Source organism: Solanum verrucosum, unplaced genomic scaffold (genome assembly GCF_900185275.1).
Source record: "Solanum verrucosum unplaced genomic scaffold, falcon-dt-bn FXZP01000435.1, whole genome shotgun sequence".
In the NCBI taxonomy this organism is placed as follows: domain Eukaryota; kingdom Viridiplantae; phylum Streptophyta; class Magnoliopsida; order Solanales; family Solanaceae; genus Solanum; species Solanum verrucosum.
In genome coordinates this window covers 502,214-519,586 of record NW_026020465.1, presented here as the reverse complement: position 1 = coordinate 519,586, position 17,373 = coordinate 502,214, and the positions used below count along the sequence as shown (strand labels likewise).

General features: G+C 37.7%; 1 protein-coding gene across 1 annotated transcript; it reads right to left on the bottom strand.

The window, feature by feature from the left end:
* Positions 1-433: 433 nt before the first annotated feature.
* On the bottom strand, positions 434-17,229 carry LOC125808972 (NADH dehydrogenase [ubiquinone] 1 alpha subcomplex subunit 9, mitochondrial). The gene is made up of 13 exons (XM_049488649.1): positions 16,973-17,229; positions 16,764-16,860; positions 16,123-16,187; positions 15,931-16,016; positions 15,681-15,765; positions 15,532-15,602; positions 11,305-11,436; positions 7,022-7,137; positions 6,812-6,935; positions 6,639-6,707; positions 1,191-1,311; positions 915-1,102; positions 434-801 (listed from the first exon to the last, which is right to left on the bottom strand). Exons 1-12 carry the CDS (start codon positions 17,070-17,072, stop codon positions 963-965), a joined length of 1,206 nt encoding a protein of 401 aa, XP_049344606.1. The 5' UTR covers positions 17,073-17,229; the 3' UTR covers positions 434-801; positions 915-962.
* Positions 17,230-17,373: the final 144 nt, after the last annotated feature.

The following is a 17,373-nucleotide window of genomic DNA, read 5'->3' as shown; positions in this document are numbered from 1 at the left end:
GTTCTTTCCTTCCAATTTGACATGTTCAAATTGTCCATGTCTGTTTTCCGGTGACATTTTTTGATGAATGGGAAGAGGTAGTTAATGTCTCTACTTTGCAGAAGCAAGTGCTCACTCATTTTAGACTATTTATAACAGAGGAATTCAAAAGTGGTTACCTGCATCTACAAGAAAAGTATAACTTGATTCACACACTTAAACTACTTTCTTCCAGGTCACCATTCAATGAAAATTTTAAGAATACACGCTAAAGGTATGAAGTATGAATTATCTTAGGTCCACATATAAAACTTTTAGTTGCTAAACACATAATACGCAGTAAGAAATGCCCATCAAAATATGGCTGTAAACCAGAAAGACATCATTGGCATTGTAAAGCACCTCCATAGGCATTTAAACGGGTGAAGAAGGCAAGTACTATAAGCAAATATAGAGAGTAGAATGTGTACTTTGTTACCTTATTTAGGAGACTCAAACGAAATATATGAACCAAATAGAAACGTAATGATTAAGTTGTTCCCCTGACACTACAATCATGTTCCACTTTTTCTTGGTCACTACTTGGGTGAAATACAAAAGGGAGAACAGAGAAGTTAACTCTGAAGAAAATACAATTGGTCTCGTTGAGACAACGGTGCAAAAAGCACCAAAATTATAGTCAACTCTTCCGGGAAAAGGAGTATAGGTCTCAGCATCACACAACATTCATTTACTGAAAAACTCCCTTGGAATTTATTTTTCCTGTTTGTCTGGCTGAACACGGCTGTACTCCAGAAATCTTGTAAAAGAAGCTGAAATGAACTGGTGACAGTATATTGATCAATAAATGTTTACAACGTAGGTAGAATAACACTTTTCAGTTGAGAAAGGAACTTGTCACATAGGAAATTATGGAAGCAACTACTTGTACCAACCTTTTAAATAAGATCCACAAATTGTGTTCATGCTTAGACCACTGAACCTCATGGATAAGATTCAGGAGACATTTTTTCACTAACTGTTGATCCATAATTTGGTCCACCTTTACGATACTGGATAAGAAATTCAACTGGATATCCCTTCACCTTGTGTGGTGCAAGCCCTAGATCTTCAAAAGTCAAAGCTGAAAAATAACCACAAATTGAAAGGTGAGGATGTGTATGTATGAGACGGCCAACAGAATATCAAACATTAAATAAGATGAGGCAAACCATCTTTTGACACAATGTTGTCCGTGGCAAAGGCTTTGATCGCGTCCAGATTAAATATTGTAGGGACAGGCATTGGAGTTGGTACTTTGTTGAGCAAAAATTCTCGAGGAGATGCAATAGCCTGAAACCAAAAATGCCAACTCCAAAAGGTAAATATGTAACACAAGTTTCATCTGCAAGGGGATCCGTATACTATCCTGAACTCACACTCATACTCCAGAAATACAGAAACAAAAGAAATTCTACGATTGAACTACCAAAAGTAAACAGAATGGACTAGAAATAGGAGCTCTAAATGATTCATTTAGGACTCCAAAGCAAGGACTTGGCAGTTCTTATAGATCAAGTTCATTGAAACTCCATCCAAGAACAGAACAAGGACCTCCACCGAGTGCATGTTGTTGAATGCCAACGGTTACCAAATTAGCACAACAAAGTTAAAACATGAGAGCAGGAACACACACGCAACTTCAACATTTAATCAGATACAGAAAATACTTTATCAGCTTTTAGTTCAAGATCCTACTACATTCTCCTCCCTCCGCAAGATAACCAGTTGGGAGTCCAAAATGAACCAGTCTAAAGAGAGTATGGTTTTTCCCCTTTTCTACAAATTATTAGTTAAGTTGAAATTTAATGAAGAATGCTAAGGAGGACAAGATGTCCTCAATTTACATAATTGGAAGATACAACAAAACGACCCCCGAGGCCTAGCTCGAGTGGCAAAAGGTGGAGGATTTGTGACTTAGGTCGCAGGTTCAAGCCCCACATCATACAAAGCGAATCCCGATATTTAAGTGGAGAAGGGTAGAGGGGCGGGCTCATTATCCACCGAGTTTAGAAGGCTGTGATTGGTCCAAAGGGCAGCGGGTCACAGACGGATTTCTCGGTTATCAAAAAAAAAAAGTATACAACAAAAGGAAGAGAGGAAAATAAAATAGAATAGCATTAGTTCCTTTGGTCTGGAAGTCTGTTAACACTATCCTGAAACAATTGTTTGTGCCTCAACAACCAATACAATGAAGGAAAACTATTATTTTCCAAACAAAAGCAGGACGTATACTTTCGACCAAAGATGGTTTAGCATTGGGACTCAGCTTGATTCGCAAGAAATAATACCACGCCATGTACAGGTAAAATGATGCACTAGGTACCAGTGCACCACAACACCACGCCATGTACCACGGCACCATGAGCCATGAGCCATGAGCCATGACCCAATACACGTGTCCTCAAGTTGACAACATACATAAGCCCATGCCGTGCAAACATCATAAGAGGGTATGATACGAAAGATGAGGCCATGCTTTTTGTATTATATCACAACATTAGAAGTCTTGCTCTAAGCTAGTGCCAGGATAATTACAGAGCTTGAAACCCTTCTATACAAAAATACAAAAGAAGGTTTCCACCATAATAAGCTGCTATTCTTGTAAGAGAATCTATGAACTCTAATATACTATTTTCGTCTTTAACATCTTGTAAATTATCAAAAAGCCATAAGCACTTAATCTTTGGAACAGTCTGAGTTCCCTTCACAACACAAAGTTTGACACTGTCTTACATGTGAAACAATTTATTAAAGGAAATTGAACCTTTTTGGCACAATCCATAATAAAATTTAAGAGTATCAATTTGAAGTGAAGTACTATTTCGCATTGTGTGAAAAGAGAAAAGACAGAAGAGAAGCTTTTAACCGAAATTGGTCATTTGCAACATACAAGAAGCCTCCCTATACAAAAGTTCAAGTTAAATGAACAAAAGAGAGTTCCCAATTATTGAGATCCTAAATATTTTTTGTGAAGTTTCGGAGTTCCCAAATATTCTAATGATACTTTGACTTCAATCAAAAGATACACACTAGTAAAAGTTTGCAGTACTCTAGTTCTCTTTACCTTCAACATGCCTCCTCAAACTCTTTTTTTTCTTTTTTTGATGACAAGGGGAACCCGCAGCCGCTACCCTTTGGGTGCGCACAGGGTAAAACCCCCGCTCCTATGCAATAGCTCGCAAACCACATAGGAGAGGTAACCCGCACTAGGCAAGCCTGGTGCGACGAGCTCGACCCAGAAGGCAAACCCCTTGCTTTCGCTGGCAAGGGGTTTCGAACTTGAGACCTCCAACATGGAAGTCCCAAGCTCAAACCACTGGGCCACCCCGAAGGGTTCAAACTCTTTTTGAGAGAAAGGTAATTGTAATACTTTTTCTTTTTTTGATGACGAGGGAAATCCGCAGTCACTACCCTTTCGGTGCGCACAGCGTAAAACCCCAGCTCCTATACAATAACTCGCAAACCATATAGGAGAGGTAACACACACTAGGCAAGCCCGGTGCGATGAGCTCGACCCAGAAGGCAAAACCCCTTGCTTTCGCTGGCAAGGGGTTTCAAACTTGAGACCTCCAACATGGAAGTCCCAAGCCCAAACCACTGAGCTACCCCGAAGGGTCAAAGGTAATTGTAATACTTAATATAAAGCCCTTCAAAACTCAATGTAGGGAAGCACACGAAGTTTGTAAATCACAGCTGGAAACCACAATAAATTAAATTTGGTTCTACCATGAGACTGACTTGGTAGTCGCGCTACAATGAATCCATGAGATAAACTTTATCAGAGGACAAGCATAACCAGTTGACAAAGATGGGCATACTGAAAGCTTGATCAGATCGTTGAATCCACGATATTGACCAGTGCTGATTTGACGATAACATCAATATCACTGATCGAAAATAGAGCACTGATGACTTGAATCCTACGAAATTGATAGTGTGCAAAGCACATGGGAAAGAAACAACATTAGAGCTAAAGAGCCTGAGAGGTTGAGACTTCAAGCTGCATGCACCAATAACTTGGATGACAAAATTTCACCGTGGTGTCTGGTTGCTAAGACAAATGAGAGTTAGATTGAACAAGGGCGAACAACAAAGACATCAAAAAAAGGAGATGTGCTGCTGGAACGCTCACAAAAATAGCAGCAAAGGATTAAACTACAAAAAGAAAGAAAACCTTAAGTGGGAGACAGAGGACGGTCGCTTTCCGTAGGTGGAACTACGCAAGTCTCACCAAGATCATACAAACTCTGACACATGCACACACACACTCTTTACATTAGTCTTACCAAGTAAATATTGTTTAAGAACAATATTGGAGAGAGCTCCTTATAAAGAAAATTTGAACTTTTGAGTTGCGCGAAATACGGAAAGCTCAGAGTCTTTGAGATACCCAATTGTCAAACATAACCATTATCAGTATTTTTTTTTCTTTGTTTTCTTTGGCACTCAAGGATATGACCCAACAGCGGAGGAACTGGAACAAGAACAATGGGAGACCAAGGTTCAGCAGAGACAAAAAGATTAGGAGTTTCTTTTTCCTTTCTACCTAAGCCTAGGCAGGCAAACCTACGGAGTATCTCTACTAGTGGGACATGTCGGTGTACATTGAAGTAATTGAGATGTCTGCTAGTTGTGGCAGACAAAATTATCATCAAAAAAATTGTTAAGAACTTATGTTGATAAAGGGCAGCCTAGTGCATTGAGCTCATCGCAGGACCCGGAATGGGTCTTATGTATGTCGTCTTACCTTGCATTTCTGCAAAGAATCTTCGCGGCTTGAACCCGTGACCACCATTGCTGAAGAACTTTCGTTGATAAGTAAATGAACTTTTGTTGATATCAACCAAGAGATGATGTAGAAAAAGTACAAACAAGATCCTTTTATAGGAACCAATGAAATTTAACAATTCAACAAAATCATCTAGAACTTTCTACATAATATTCTTAATGATTCTCTCAACATTCAATTATAACACAACCATTTAGTAAACTCTGCAATCTTAACAACGGATTATATATAAATTTACAATGACATTTTCCCCATTTTACTTATGATCAATCAACTGTTGCTTAATTCCATACTAGTTTGGATCGGCTAATTCTCTATATCGATTTTGATATGTTCAAATTATTTCATTCCAACACTAAGGAGCTGTTTGGATATGTATATTTTTCCTCTTTCTTTCCAAAAAAGAAAAATTCAAAACAGCATTTGTTTATATATTGGACTGATATTTTGAATACTGTTTTTTAAAGATGAGTTTTGAGTTTGAACAAGTGGTTTTGACCAGCTTTCAAGTGAATTTTTTTTCACTTGCAGAACTTTTACTTCATTTTTTTCAAGTTAAATGCATGTCCAAATACAACTTCAACTTCAACTTTTAAAAAAAAAAAAATCTCTCAACTAATAATACTTTTTTTGTGTCCAAACACCTACTAAATAACTTCTTTAAAGGCAAACTAGGAATTCTCTAAAGTTAGAGGTTGGATACCACACTTATCCCTACATCAAATGACAATTCTCTCACTAGAAAGAAGACTACTGTCAAACACCAAATGTTGCAAGTGTAACAACTGATCCTTCAATCCCATTAGTTGATATTGCCTATGCTTGATCTATTCTATCATTTCCCATACCCTCCACATTTTTATCAAGACTATTACTAATTGCCTCAAACTCAATTGTTAAAGTTTAAAATGTATTTACATCACTGCTTCTCGTCAATCTAGGCCAAACAATGGAGTTTATGCCTTTCTTACATGTACACTAATTAAGATAATCGGCAATTTTTCCTTAAATGATTGAAAATTTTGTAAAGTTTGCCTAGTTATTAAATAGGATGCTCCATCTTTTGCATTTGCATGCTTTTTTCCTAGGATGAAGACCATAATATTATTGTTAGATTATTGTAATCATTTTTTTTTAATAACGGTGGTGTTCAACCCAAGCTTGCACACAACTAGACTATTCCATCGGGTACATGTTAGTTAAGTTTTGTTTGTGATTTATCTCATGCTTTTGAAAAACTATCAGGTCCATTACATCTTATCAGTAATGGAGAAATCTAACATATATGTTTTATCTCATTTGTATTTCTTGATAAACCGAGAAAATCTATAAGGGCCAACTTGAACAAAGTTTGATCCTTGGTTAATAATGGGTCTATTTCTCAAGCCCTCTCCAATTAAATACCAGGTTTTGTTTTTGATTGCATTCTTCAAACTTGTGACATGCACCTAATCCACTGTCCACACCATCATGTGTAGCGCTCTTACCACTAGAACAAAGCTCTGGGGGCATCTCTTCTTATATTGTATAAATATTTTACTACTTACAGTGGATGGAGAAACCTAAAGTGCCACATAAGAGGTAACATAGTGCACTTAATTACGAAGTGTACAACATTCTCATACTCAGAGATAATAGCAAGAATCCAAATCCTAAACTTCCATAACCCAAAAATAAGACACCTAATGTAACAGACAAATCCACTCACGAGAAGAAACATACAAGTAAATATAGAAGCAAATGTGTTCCAATACGTGGTTAGCACATATAAATAATGATGAATAGAATGTTATTGAGACATAGGGAAACCATCAATATAAACACTTGCCTTAGCAATAGGGAAAGGAACATTCACATAGCGTGGCCATTCACGGATCATATCAAACATGAGCTCTGCCTGTTGCAAAATATGATGCAGAACTTCATTAAACAATTTAATTTACAAGGATAACATACTAAAGAACGGGAGAAGCAGTAAGAAAAGAGGACAATAGAGCAGACCAAATCATGCATAGTGTAAATATCTGGACCACCAAGTTCATAAATTTTTCCCATGCTGGTGCCATTGTCTTTCAAAGAAGAAACAATTGCAGAAGCAACATCAGCAACGAATACAGGTTGAATTCTGCAAAAGCACTCGTAAGAACATGAATGGTAAAAGCTCCATTAAGTTTCGACCAAAATGACATAATAAATTGTCCAGAGACGTACTTTGTTGAACCACCTCCGATTAGAGGGAGAAAACCATATTTCTTTGCAAAGAATGCCCATGGATTCAGAATTCTATCTTCTGTGCCAATCATCACTGCTGGTCGCATTATGGTTGCCTGAAGATGAGTGAGGAGATCAGCAACTTTATCCCATAGAAAATAAGTTAAAACACTTGAGATTGTAGTAAGCATATTGTAGTTTGAAGAAATCAAACTTAACGAAGCAACACATGACATCCATACAGATTAAGCTTCTAGCTTCTAAGTGGTTTGGTGAACCAAATCTAGCCAGAAGAACTTTGTAAAAAAAGAAAACGAACATAAAGAAAATTTACCTATCATCACATTGCCCAGTTGTGTATCAGTTATGGTGCAAGGTGTGGAATATACTCAAAATATGTTGGGTTTCAGGCAATGCTAAGGACTTATTAGCAAGGCCGGACAGTAGAACGAATAGACACAGAAGTAGCACATGGAAGTAACCTCTTTAGCACTCTAGCGTCAATATGGAAAGAGATAAATAGGAGTGATTGCATTTATTAAGGGCAGGCAGATCATGGATGCTATTGTGATTGCCAACGAATGTGTAGATGTGAGGCAAATTAGCAAGGTCCCAGGCATTCTTTGTAAGCTGGATATAGAGAAAGCCTATGACCACTTAAATTGGGGTTTCCTATGGAAGACTTTGGAAAACATGGGTTTTGGGGAAAGATGGATAAACTGGATCACATTTTGCACCACTACAGTGAAATTTTCAGTTTTGATTAATGGCTCTCCCATAGGTTTCTTCTCATCTGAGAGAGGCATGAGACAAGGGGATCCATTATCTCCTTTTCTCTTTATCTTGGCAATGGAGGGTCTCAATGATATGCTAAGAACAGCCCAGACAAACAGCTGGATAAGGGGATTCAATGCAAACATGGAGGATAGACAGAGTCTAGCCATCTCACATCTCCAATATGCAGATGATACACTAATATTTTGTGATGCAGACATCAGTCAACTGAAGTTTTTAAGAATAATATTGATATTGTTTGAAGCAACTTCAGGTCTACACATTAATTGGGGCAAAAGTTACATCTATCTAGTCAATGAGGTACCTAGAATTGATAGTCTGGCAAATATTCTGGGAGGAAAGATAGGGGAGCTGCCCACAATATATTTGGGAATGCCTCTAGGAGATAAGAGCAAATCAAAAGGCATATGGAATAATGTACTGGAGAAATGCGAGAAGAAGCTTGCCAATTGGAAAAGTCAGTATTTATCCTTGGGTAGCAGAGCTACTCTCATCAATAGTGTTCTTGATGCTTTGCCTACCTACATGATGTCGGTGTACCCTATGCCAGCAAGTGTAAGAGACAGATTAGATGCCATTAGAAGAAATTTTCTTTGGCAAGGAAACTGCGATCCGAATAAGCACAAGTTTCACTTGGTCAAGTGGAATGAAGTTTTAGTCAGCAAGAAACAAGGGGGACTAGGAATCTGAAAATACAAAACCACAGCCTGCTAATGAAATGGCTGTGGAGATTTGCTTCACAAGAGCAGTCGCCGAGGAAAGATACCATTAAGGCTAGATATGGAATGGAGACGAGGTGGATCAGCAACATAGCAACACAACCATATGGCACCGGAGTGTGGAGGACAATCAGGAATCTATGGCCAAAACTTATAAACAAGTGCACAATTAAGATAGGAGATGGTGGAAAAACTCTATTTTGGGAGGAAGTTTGGGTGGGACAAGCTTCACTTAAAGCTAGTTTCCCTGACCTATTCAGCTTGAGTCTACAGAAAGTGGCCACTGTCAAAGAAATTAGAGATGCTCAGGGTTGGAATTTAAGGTTCAGAAGACCTTTAAATGATTGGGAGGTGAATAGAATGGTTGAATTTCTAAATATCCTGGAACGATACAAGGAACTCAGTAACAGTGAAGACAAACTGTTATGGGCTCCAGATACACAGGGGAGATTCTCAGTTGGAACAGCTTACAGAAACTCACAGAGGACACACACTCAATCAAGCTACTGGCCATGGAAAATGATATGGAAAGTTAAGGTGCCCTTCAAAGTGACCTGCTTTACTTGGCTCTTAGCAAAACAGGTTGTTCTCACGCAAGATAACCGTATAAAGAAGGGGCTCGATTTGTGCTCCAGATGTTTTTTTTGTGAATGAGACAGAGACAATAAATCATCTCTTTTTACACTGTAAGGAGACAGTGAAACTTTGGCAAATTTTCATCAATAAAAGGGGCATCAGTTTGCCCCCAAGGCCTAGCTCAAGTGGCAAAAGGTGGAGGATTTGTGGCTTAGGTCGCAGGTTGAATCCCCAAACCATGCAAAGCGAAGCCCGGTATTTAAGTGGAGAAGGGTAGAGGGGTGGGCCCATCATCCACCGAGTTTAGAAGGTTGTGATTGGTCCAAAGGGCGGGTCACAGACGGATTTCTCGGTTATCAAAAAAAAAAAAGAAAAAAAAAGGGGGCATCAGTTGGTCTATGCCAGGAAACATAAAGGAAGCTTTGGCATGTTGGAATCGAGATGGAAATCAGTCGGGGCACAGGAAGAGATGGAAGATTGTCCCAGCCTGCATTTGGTGGACTATTTGGCTGGAAAGGAATCAGAGATGTTTTGAGAACAAGAGCTGCTCTATGGTGAAGATGAAGCTGAAATGTTTAGCTCTTTTCTATTTTTGGTGTAAACATGAATATCCTCATGAAGATGAGGATATCCCTAGTATGTTAGAGTCCTTAATGAGTTCATAGGAAAACAACAACACTTTTGTATTTCTGATTGTAAGTATTACTGGAATACGTCCCGAGTATTCTTGTGTTTATAATACAAGTTACCTTTTCAAAAAAAAAAAATAGTAGTGTGTATAAGACAGTCAAGCCGTTTTTCACTTTCTGTACCTTCTTATATGAAACAAATAATTTAATTGATGTAAGAAGAATCCCGTGCTGAAGAAGTACACCAAAAAGTAGAGAACTCACCAAACACCGAATCTTCTATGCAAACTGAAACCTAGTGGATGTAACAAAAAGAAACTACGAACTTCTTCCAAATAATTTTTCTCCTTACTTCTTCCTTCCTGCTTCCCCATGGTCTGCTTCAAACCCCTACACCCCAGCATCTCACTGTGATGACATCTCCGTCCAAAGGCCACAAGGTTGGTGGCATTGTTATCGACCCAAAGTGCTTCACCCTCATCCACATGCCCGGTTGTTACACTACCCAACTGGTCTTCAGAACCAACCTCACTGAGTCACTACTGCTCTTCAACCACTTCACAACCCCCACCCCCCACCTCAACCTCAAACTCCTTTCCCCACCTAGCAATATGTCATTCTCCATTTCCCTTCCATCTCGGAGATCTACAATCTCTTTATGCTTTTCATAATTTGAATATAATTTTTTCTGAAATTTTTCTCTTGTAATTGTTGTGATCTTAGTTATGCTACTCATAGAATTCTATTTTGACTGGGTATGTTGTTGTATTGTCTTGCAGTTTTGACTTTAGATTTCATTCTATTATTAGTATTTCTTACCATTTACTGCAATCCTGAGTCCTTCATACCCTTTTGGCCTCATGGTGTAGAAATGGAAAGTAAGAAGTATTACTAATGATAAGTTAGGCAAATTGTAGCAGAGGGTAAAATAGGCTAGCAGAAACATTTTATATACATACAGACACGGAAAACAAAATAACCACAAACAGAAATAATAACTATTGGGGCGAGAGAAGTGGAATAATTATACTTAGAGCTAAATATATGAAGGTAACATCATGTCAGTCAAGTTTTAAACCCATCTAAAAAAATTTGTTAGATGAAAACAGTCTTTGTACCTCCACAAAGGTTGGGGTAAGGTCCGCGTACATCCCACCCTCCTTAGACCCCCTTTATAGGATCACACCGGGTATGTTGTTGTTAACTTGTTATGAAAAGATATAGTTTTGTGATTTTCGGAACTAGTTTTCTAGTTTTCAATTTTTTATTTCTCTGCACTAAAAATGCTATGTTCTTTTAATAATTAATGTGTCAGTCTACTAACTATTTTGTTGTCTAGGACAGCCTTCCTAAAGACAGATTCCCATGGCTGATGAGGTGCATGCCTTTGCACCTACACTAAAGTGACACTTAGATGAGGCGAAGCACACAACCAGGTTTTAACTGAATTAAATGTGCCTCAAAAACGAGCCTATATAACAGCACCGTCTGGTATATAAATGTTTATTTTCTTCTTCTTGTTTTTTCTTTGGGGGGGAGGAGGGTGACGGGTATCATGTTTCACCTCAGGAAGTTCTCGTGTAACAGCTTCTTCCCCTGCAGCTTTGGCTCTGAGCAGTCTAGATGAGGATGTAGGAGATGCCCCCAAGCTTGAAACTTGAATAAATCTCATGATACCACCATGCTCTTTGGCAATCTGCCAACATAAGAATTACATTTAGTACAGATAAAATACCATTTGTTAACGACTTCAATGAGTAGCACAAATCATTATATGCTACAAGAAACATTGCGGACATAGGAACTACATATTACTGTAGACAAAATAATCATCACAAACTACTTCAAAATAATAGCAGATGAAGGTGAATGTTGCAGATCATTAAATGCAACTAGAAACATACTAAAGTAATTTTCTTGTTTTTGTTACTGCCAGTACTTTAAACCAGACTATATGTTATGTTTTAACCACTCTTCTTTGGTCCAAACTTCAAAGCATCGTACTATAGAAACAAAGCTGACAAAAGAAAAGAATCACTACACCATTTGACGTGAAAATAAATGCTACAATATTTCACCAGCACCATTGGTTGGTCACAGCAGTGGCAAGAGATTGATGCAGACATTTAATTCTAAGAGAAGCCCATACTCTCCAACCCATTTAGGGCGTCATGCAAACAAGCATGCGTTTTAATTTGAAAACTAAGGGTGTAAAATTACAACATATGTTGGGATTTGTAAACAATAATGATATTCAATATTATTGAAATTATTCTATAGTTGATAAATAAGGGGGAGAGGCAAGGGAATGGTTAGTCTACTTCCCAGGTAAAGCATTTAATCCTTCATACTTGAGTTGCTTGGTACAACCAGAAGCAAAGTAAATGTGATTTAATTTAAAGCGGCTAGAAGTTGAAGGGGCTGGAGGGCATATGCAACCCTTACAATTTCTTCTTTTCCTTATTAACTTTCTCATCGCACATAAGTTATTACTCATGCCCTCCTCTACTCTAACCAAAAATATTGCAAGTAAAAGGGTAGCAAATTATGAAGAAACTGAGGTGTATTTACTTTTTGGGACAAACTTTGTGCTCTGTTTATAAAATTATAACGAGTGTGGCAAATCATTTTCAACAAACCAACCGAATCAAACTGAACTGGATTTTCTTAAAATTAGTTTGTTTGGTCTATTTTTTGAGGAAGTAACTTTGTATTCACAAAATATCATCATCAAAAAGATGATGTGGTGGGGCACTTACTGCCCACAACGGGTGGGAAACATCCTTCACAAAACTAAAAAGCTTTATAATTTGCCTATGAAATCAACTAAAGTTGCTACCTCCCCACCATACTCTGCTTACACCAAAAAAAAAAAGGTTAAGGCATTTCATTTTGATCTTCTGTGCGTAGCAGCTTTTGCCTTCAAAGCATCTGGTATGTCTTTCCTTCCATAAAGTCATACAAATTGGAATGCTCATCCACCCATCTTTGCTCTGCCTTCTTCTTCCAATTCCTTTCCAACTATTGAGTAGCTACAGGGTGGTGTTAGGCATTACCCAACTTACTCCAGAATAGATAAGAACATGTTCCACAGATTTGCAGTTATCTTGCAGTGTAGAAACAAATTACTATTTACCTCTGTTTCCTAGTCACACATAAAACACCTTGAGAAAATTTGTAAACCTCTTCTTTGTAACACCTCATGAGTTAGCCAGGCACTTCTGATCACAAGCCAAGAAACTTTCAGTGGGCTTCTGACCTTCCAAATTAACTTCCAGGGCCTAATATATGTCAAAGATTGCCTGTTCATCTTCCAGTAGATTTTACTGTAAAAAATCCTCTACTATGGAGACTCCAAACTTGTTTGTCTGGCCCCATATGGAGATACCTGAAAAAGAGTTTAATACCTGAAGCAGGCCTGCTACTCTATCAATTTCCGAGTCATTCAAAAATCTACTAAAAATTAGGTTCCGCCTTTGCTGGCTCCAAACCTGAGAGACAGTGGCATTCTTTTGAAGGCTAATGATGTATAGTTGAGGGAAAGTGCTTCTTAGAGTATCATCACCTATCCAGAGCTCATTCCAAAAAACAATCTTCACTCCATCTCCCACTCTGAATGAAATATTGACATTGAATTGTGTCCACAATCTTCTAAAGGTTTTCCATACACTACATCCAGAAGTACCCAAAGCTGCCTCAGTTGTCCACTGATTGAGCAACCCATATTTTTTTGTGATGAACCTTCTCCACAGAGCCATATCTTCTATGCAAAATCTCCATAACCAATTTTTGTAGTAGGCATGCATTCTGTTTGTTGAGATTCTTTATACCTAGGCCCCCTTGTTTTTTGTTGAGTGTTAGGACTTCACCAGGTTGTACCCTCTTTTCTCCTTGTTTTCTTGCCAGATAAAAGATCTTCTCAGTTGATTGATTCTCTTTTCAATGCTTTCAGGTATTGGAAATAGACTCATCATATAAGTGGGAAGGCCATCAGATTTAATAAGTGTCAACCTCTCTCCAAGGGATAAATATTTGACTCTTCCATCTTGCAAGCTTCTTTTCACATCTTTCCAACACTTCATTCCAGACTTCCAACTCTTTGTTCTTAGCTCCCAGTGGCACTCCAAGGTATTTAGTAGGTAGGGAAGCTACCTGGCAACCGAGAGTCTCGGCTAAGGATTGCATATTGTCAACTCGATTGACATGAATCAGGATAGAGGGAACTCTTATTCCAGTTGAAATAAAATAATCAACAAATTTTCTGTATACTTATCTTACAAATTGTTTTTAGTTTCTTTTATGAAATGATAATACCAAACAATTGTTTTCATGAAATGATAGTTTAATTGGAGCATCTCGGCAGCTTGCGAGCACCTCAACCGATTGCATGGGTACCTGCTACCTCCTATAGGACATAGGTACTAGGTAACTCTGTCCACCAAGACTTGGACATATAGGAAGAAATCACCAAGTGTTTTTGCACTTTTGCTACTGCCAAGATTTGAATTGGAGACCAAATGGTTCTCAACCCACTTCATTGACCACTAGGCACACCCTTGGATGTTAAAGCATTTATGTTACAATTCCTTGTACTGGTTGAGAAAATATTATTCTTTGAGCCTTGAGGTTTTACAATTTCGACGTACTTTAGGTTCTGAATCCTTTCATAGTTGGGAAGAATTTGTTTCTTATGCACTTTTTAACTGTCGATTTTGGCTGTACTTACAAAGCCTCATTAAAAAGTAAATCATCTTTATATTAAAAATTATGTTCTGAGACGTGAGTAATTTGGTCAATCAATTTCTTTTAGTTTTCTTGGTCTCTAATTTTTAAGCTCAAAAAAACTTCCAAATAAAATAAAATACTATAAGAGAAACAGATTTTCTAATAACTTACAAACTGAATCAACCCTAGCAAGACCGCATGTTTTAATACTCTTGGTCTGATTTTGGTATGACGAATCCAAAACTATTATGATTGGTTTGGTCTTGGTCTTAGACACAAAGTGAACACTGGTTTGGACTTGGTCATAGACACAAAGTGGACCTTGGTTTGATCTTGGCCTTAACTCGAAGCGGAGCGTGTCAAATATGCACACCCATAAAGTAGGAAGAAAAATCAGTTATTTCATCCCCACGGAAAAGCTTATATCACGATCACTCTTATCATCCCCAGAGTACTCCTATGATGTAAATCCCACCAATTTAATGTAACTAAATGAAAATTCATGTTCTTGGCTAGGTTGAAAGAAGCCTCATTTTGCACAAACTAGCAAAAAAAGGCAGATAAGTAAACACACTCTCAGTCTGCACATGCATTCACACGGAAGTTTATCTTTTTGAATCTGTTATGTGCACAATGACATACAAAAAGTTGGTAGGGCTCTCCAAGTAAAACCAAAACTCAAGGTAAGATAAACAGCACTGAGAATAAAGGGTAAGATAAACAACACTGAGAATAAACGGTTAAGATAAACAACACTGAGAACCACATGTTCAATAAAGAGAAACACATATGATACCATCCTCAGAAAACCACAAAATGAGTTGTAATAAGTTTTTATGTATTAATTTTAGATTGTCTTCAGTATCGTAAATCACAAATCGACACATTGGACAACATTTTAATCATCAAAAGAAAAGAAACAGAATAACCCAAACAATGCACTGGATGACATTTCAAGATTGAGACAAAGCTTTTTCTTTTTGAACTTGAAGATTGAGACAGCTTATTTCAGTTTATATTTAACTAATCTAGGTAAAGCAAAAGACAATACAACAGCAGAACCTACCATTGCAAGCTGTTCAGCCATATGGAGGTTGACTTCATCAAAACTGTAATTTCTTGTCTCATAATCCCTTCCTGAAACCAGAAAATTTTACGGACATAGTTGTACAGATATCTTTGTGGATCACTGATTAAAAATGGTAGAAGGCATACCAATGAGATTGATCACAACATTAGCTTTTGCCATCACTGCCTTAACTGAATTCTCATCCCGGGGATTGTATTTCATAGGAACAATCTAGGCAAAATAAACAAAGAGAGGTAGTACCCCCATAAAAATGAGAATGCTTTCATAACTCATGTCTTTTGCTTAAGAGAAGCTCAAAGACATCAGAAATAACAATAAAACAGATCACAATAAAATGAAGTAAGTTTGACTACGGGAGCACAGCTGTTAACATACTTGTCCTAAGTCACCCATCAACTTAAGATGACGAGGAGAATCCTCAGATCCACGGAAAGGAACCAAGACTTGACTGCCCATTTTAGCTGAGATCCCCAAAAAACAGAAAACAAGTACCATTTACCTCAAGAATTCTTTAACTTTGTTGGTATAGTAAGTACAGGAAAAAGGAGAAGGTGATTAGAACGTTACCAAGCTGTTGCACAACATAACGCCCAAGAAATCCAGTAGCTCCAAAGACTGTAGCAACAATTCCACTGACAAACAACAGATTCAAAAACCATATAAATTCAACAAATACATAATTCAAATTGCACACATAAGAAAGAAACAAAAAATGAACAAAAGCTACGACTCATCACGTAGATATTCCAAAAAAAAAAAAGAGCACCAGAAGCTCCAGAACAACCAATAACCAAAAAGAACACAATTTTGAATTACACTCGCACAGTATTTTGATGAAGAATTACACTCACACAGTATTAAGAAACGAAAATGATATATCAAATTTAGTGGAACAGTATAAGATTAAACAACTATCACCCTACCCTCAATCCCAAACTACCCAAACTAGTTAGGCAGCTATATAAATTCTCTCTACTCATTTTGCTCTAGTCAGGCCCATTTTATTCCAATTACTCAATGATTTGACTTCTAATACAAAGAGTTCTCTATATCTAGAGATCAAATCCCTACACTGGCAAATTCCAAACCTAATTGGAAAATGTACCAATTTAACCAAACCATTATCTCAACGAGTTGGGTACCATCTTACACGACTATGAAACAAGATTTTTAAGGGAAAAGAACAAATTTTGAAATAACCCATTTACCTAACGGATGATCTTCCACCAGTTCCCTTACGAATTAGAGGTCCCGCACCCCCGGTGGCAAGGTTAGATGCGTAGCGCGGAGTAAGATAACCATAGTCTGAAATAACAAAAACATAAGCAAAATAAGAACACAATCCGATACGAGATCACGACATTGTAGGGGGGAAAATGAAAACTTGAGTTGCCCTAGAAATGTATAAGATACATACAGTGATCATCAGAAAGAGGATAGAGAGACTTGAATGATGAAATGGCAGGCGAATGATGTTTCAAAGATTGGTGCCCTAGTTTTCTCGTGATGGCCTGCATCTTCGTTCTCAGCGGAGCTCGAGCTCACAGAGAATGGGAGAAGATTGATTGATATCGGCGCTGTTAGGGAATTGGGGGAAAAATAGATGCACTGACTGAAGTAAATAGTATTAACTTGTAAACTCTATGGCCAGTAATTGGGTGAACCTCATTTCTAATACTACTTTCCTTTCAATTTGCCTTTTTCCTCATTTTTAATTTCTTCATAATTTCTTTTAATATATATTGGAAAAAGGATAAATATACCTCCGAACTATTATTAATAGTAGGGAAAAGGGACGGATTTACCCCCGAACTTTAA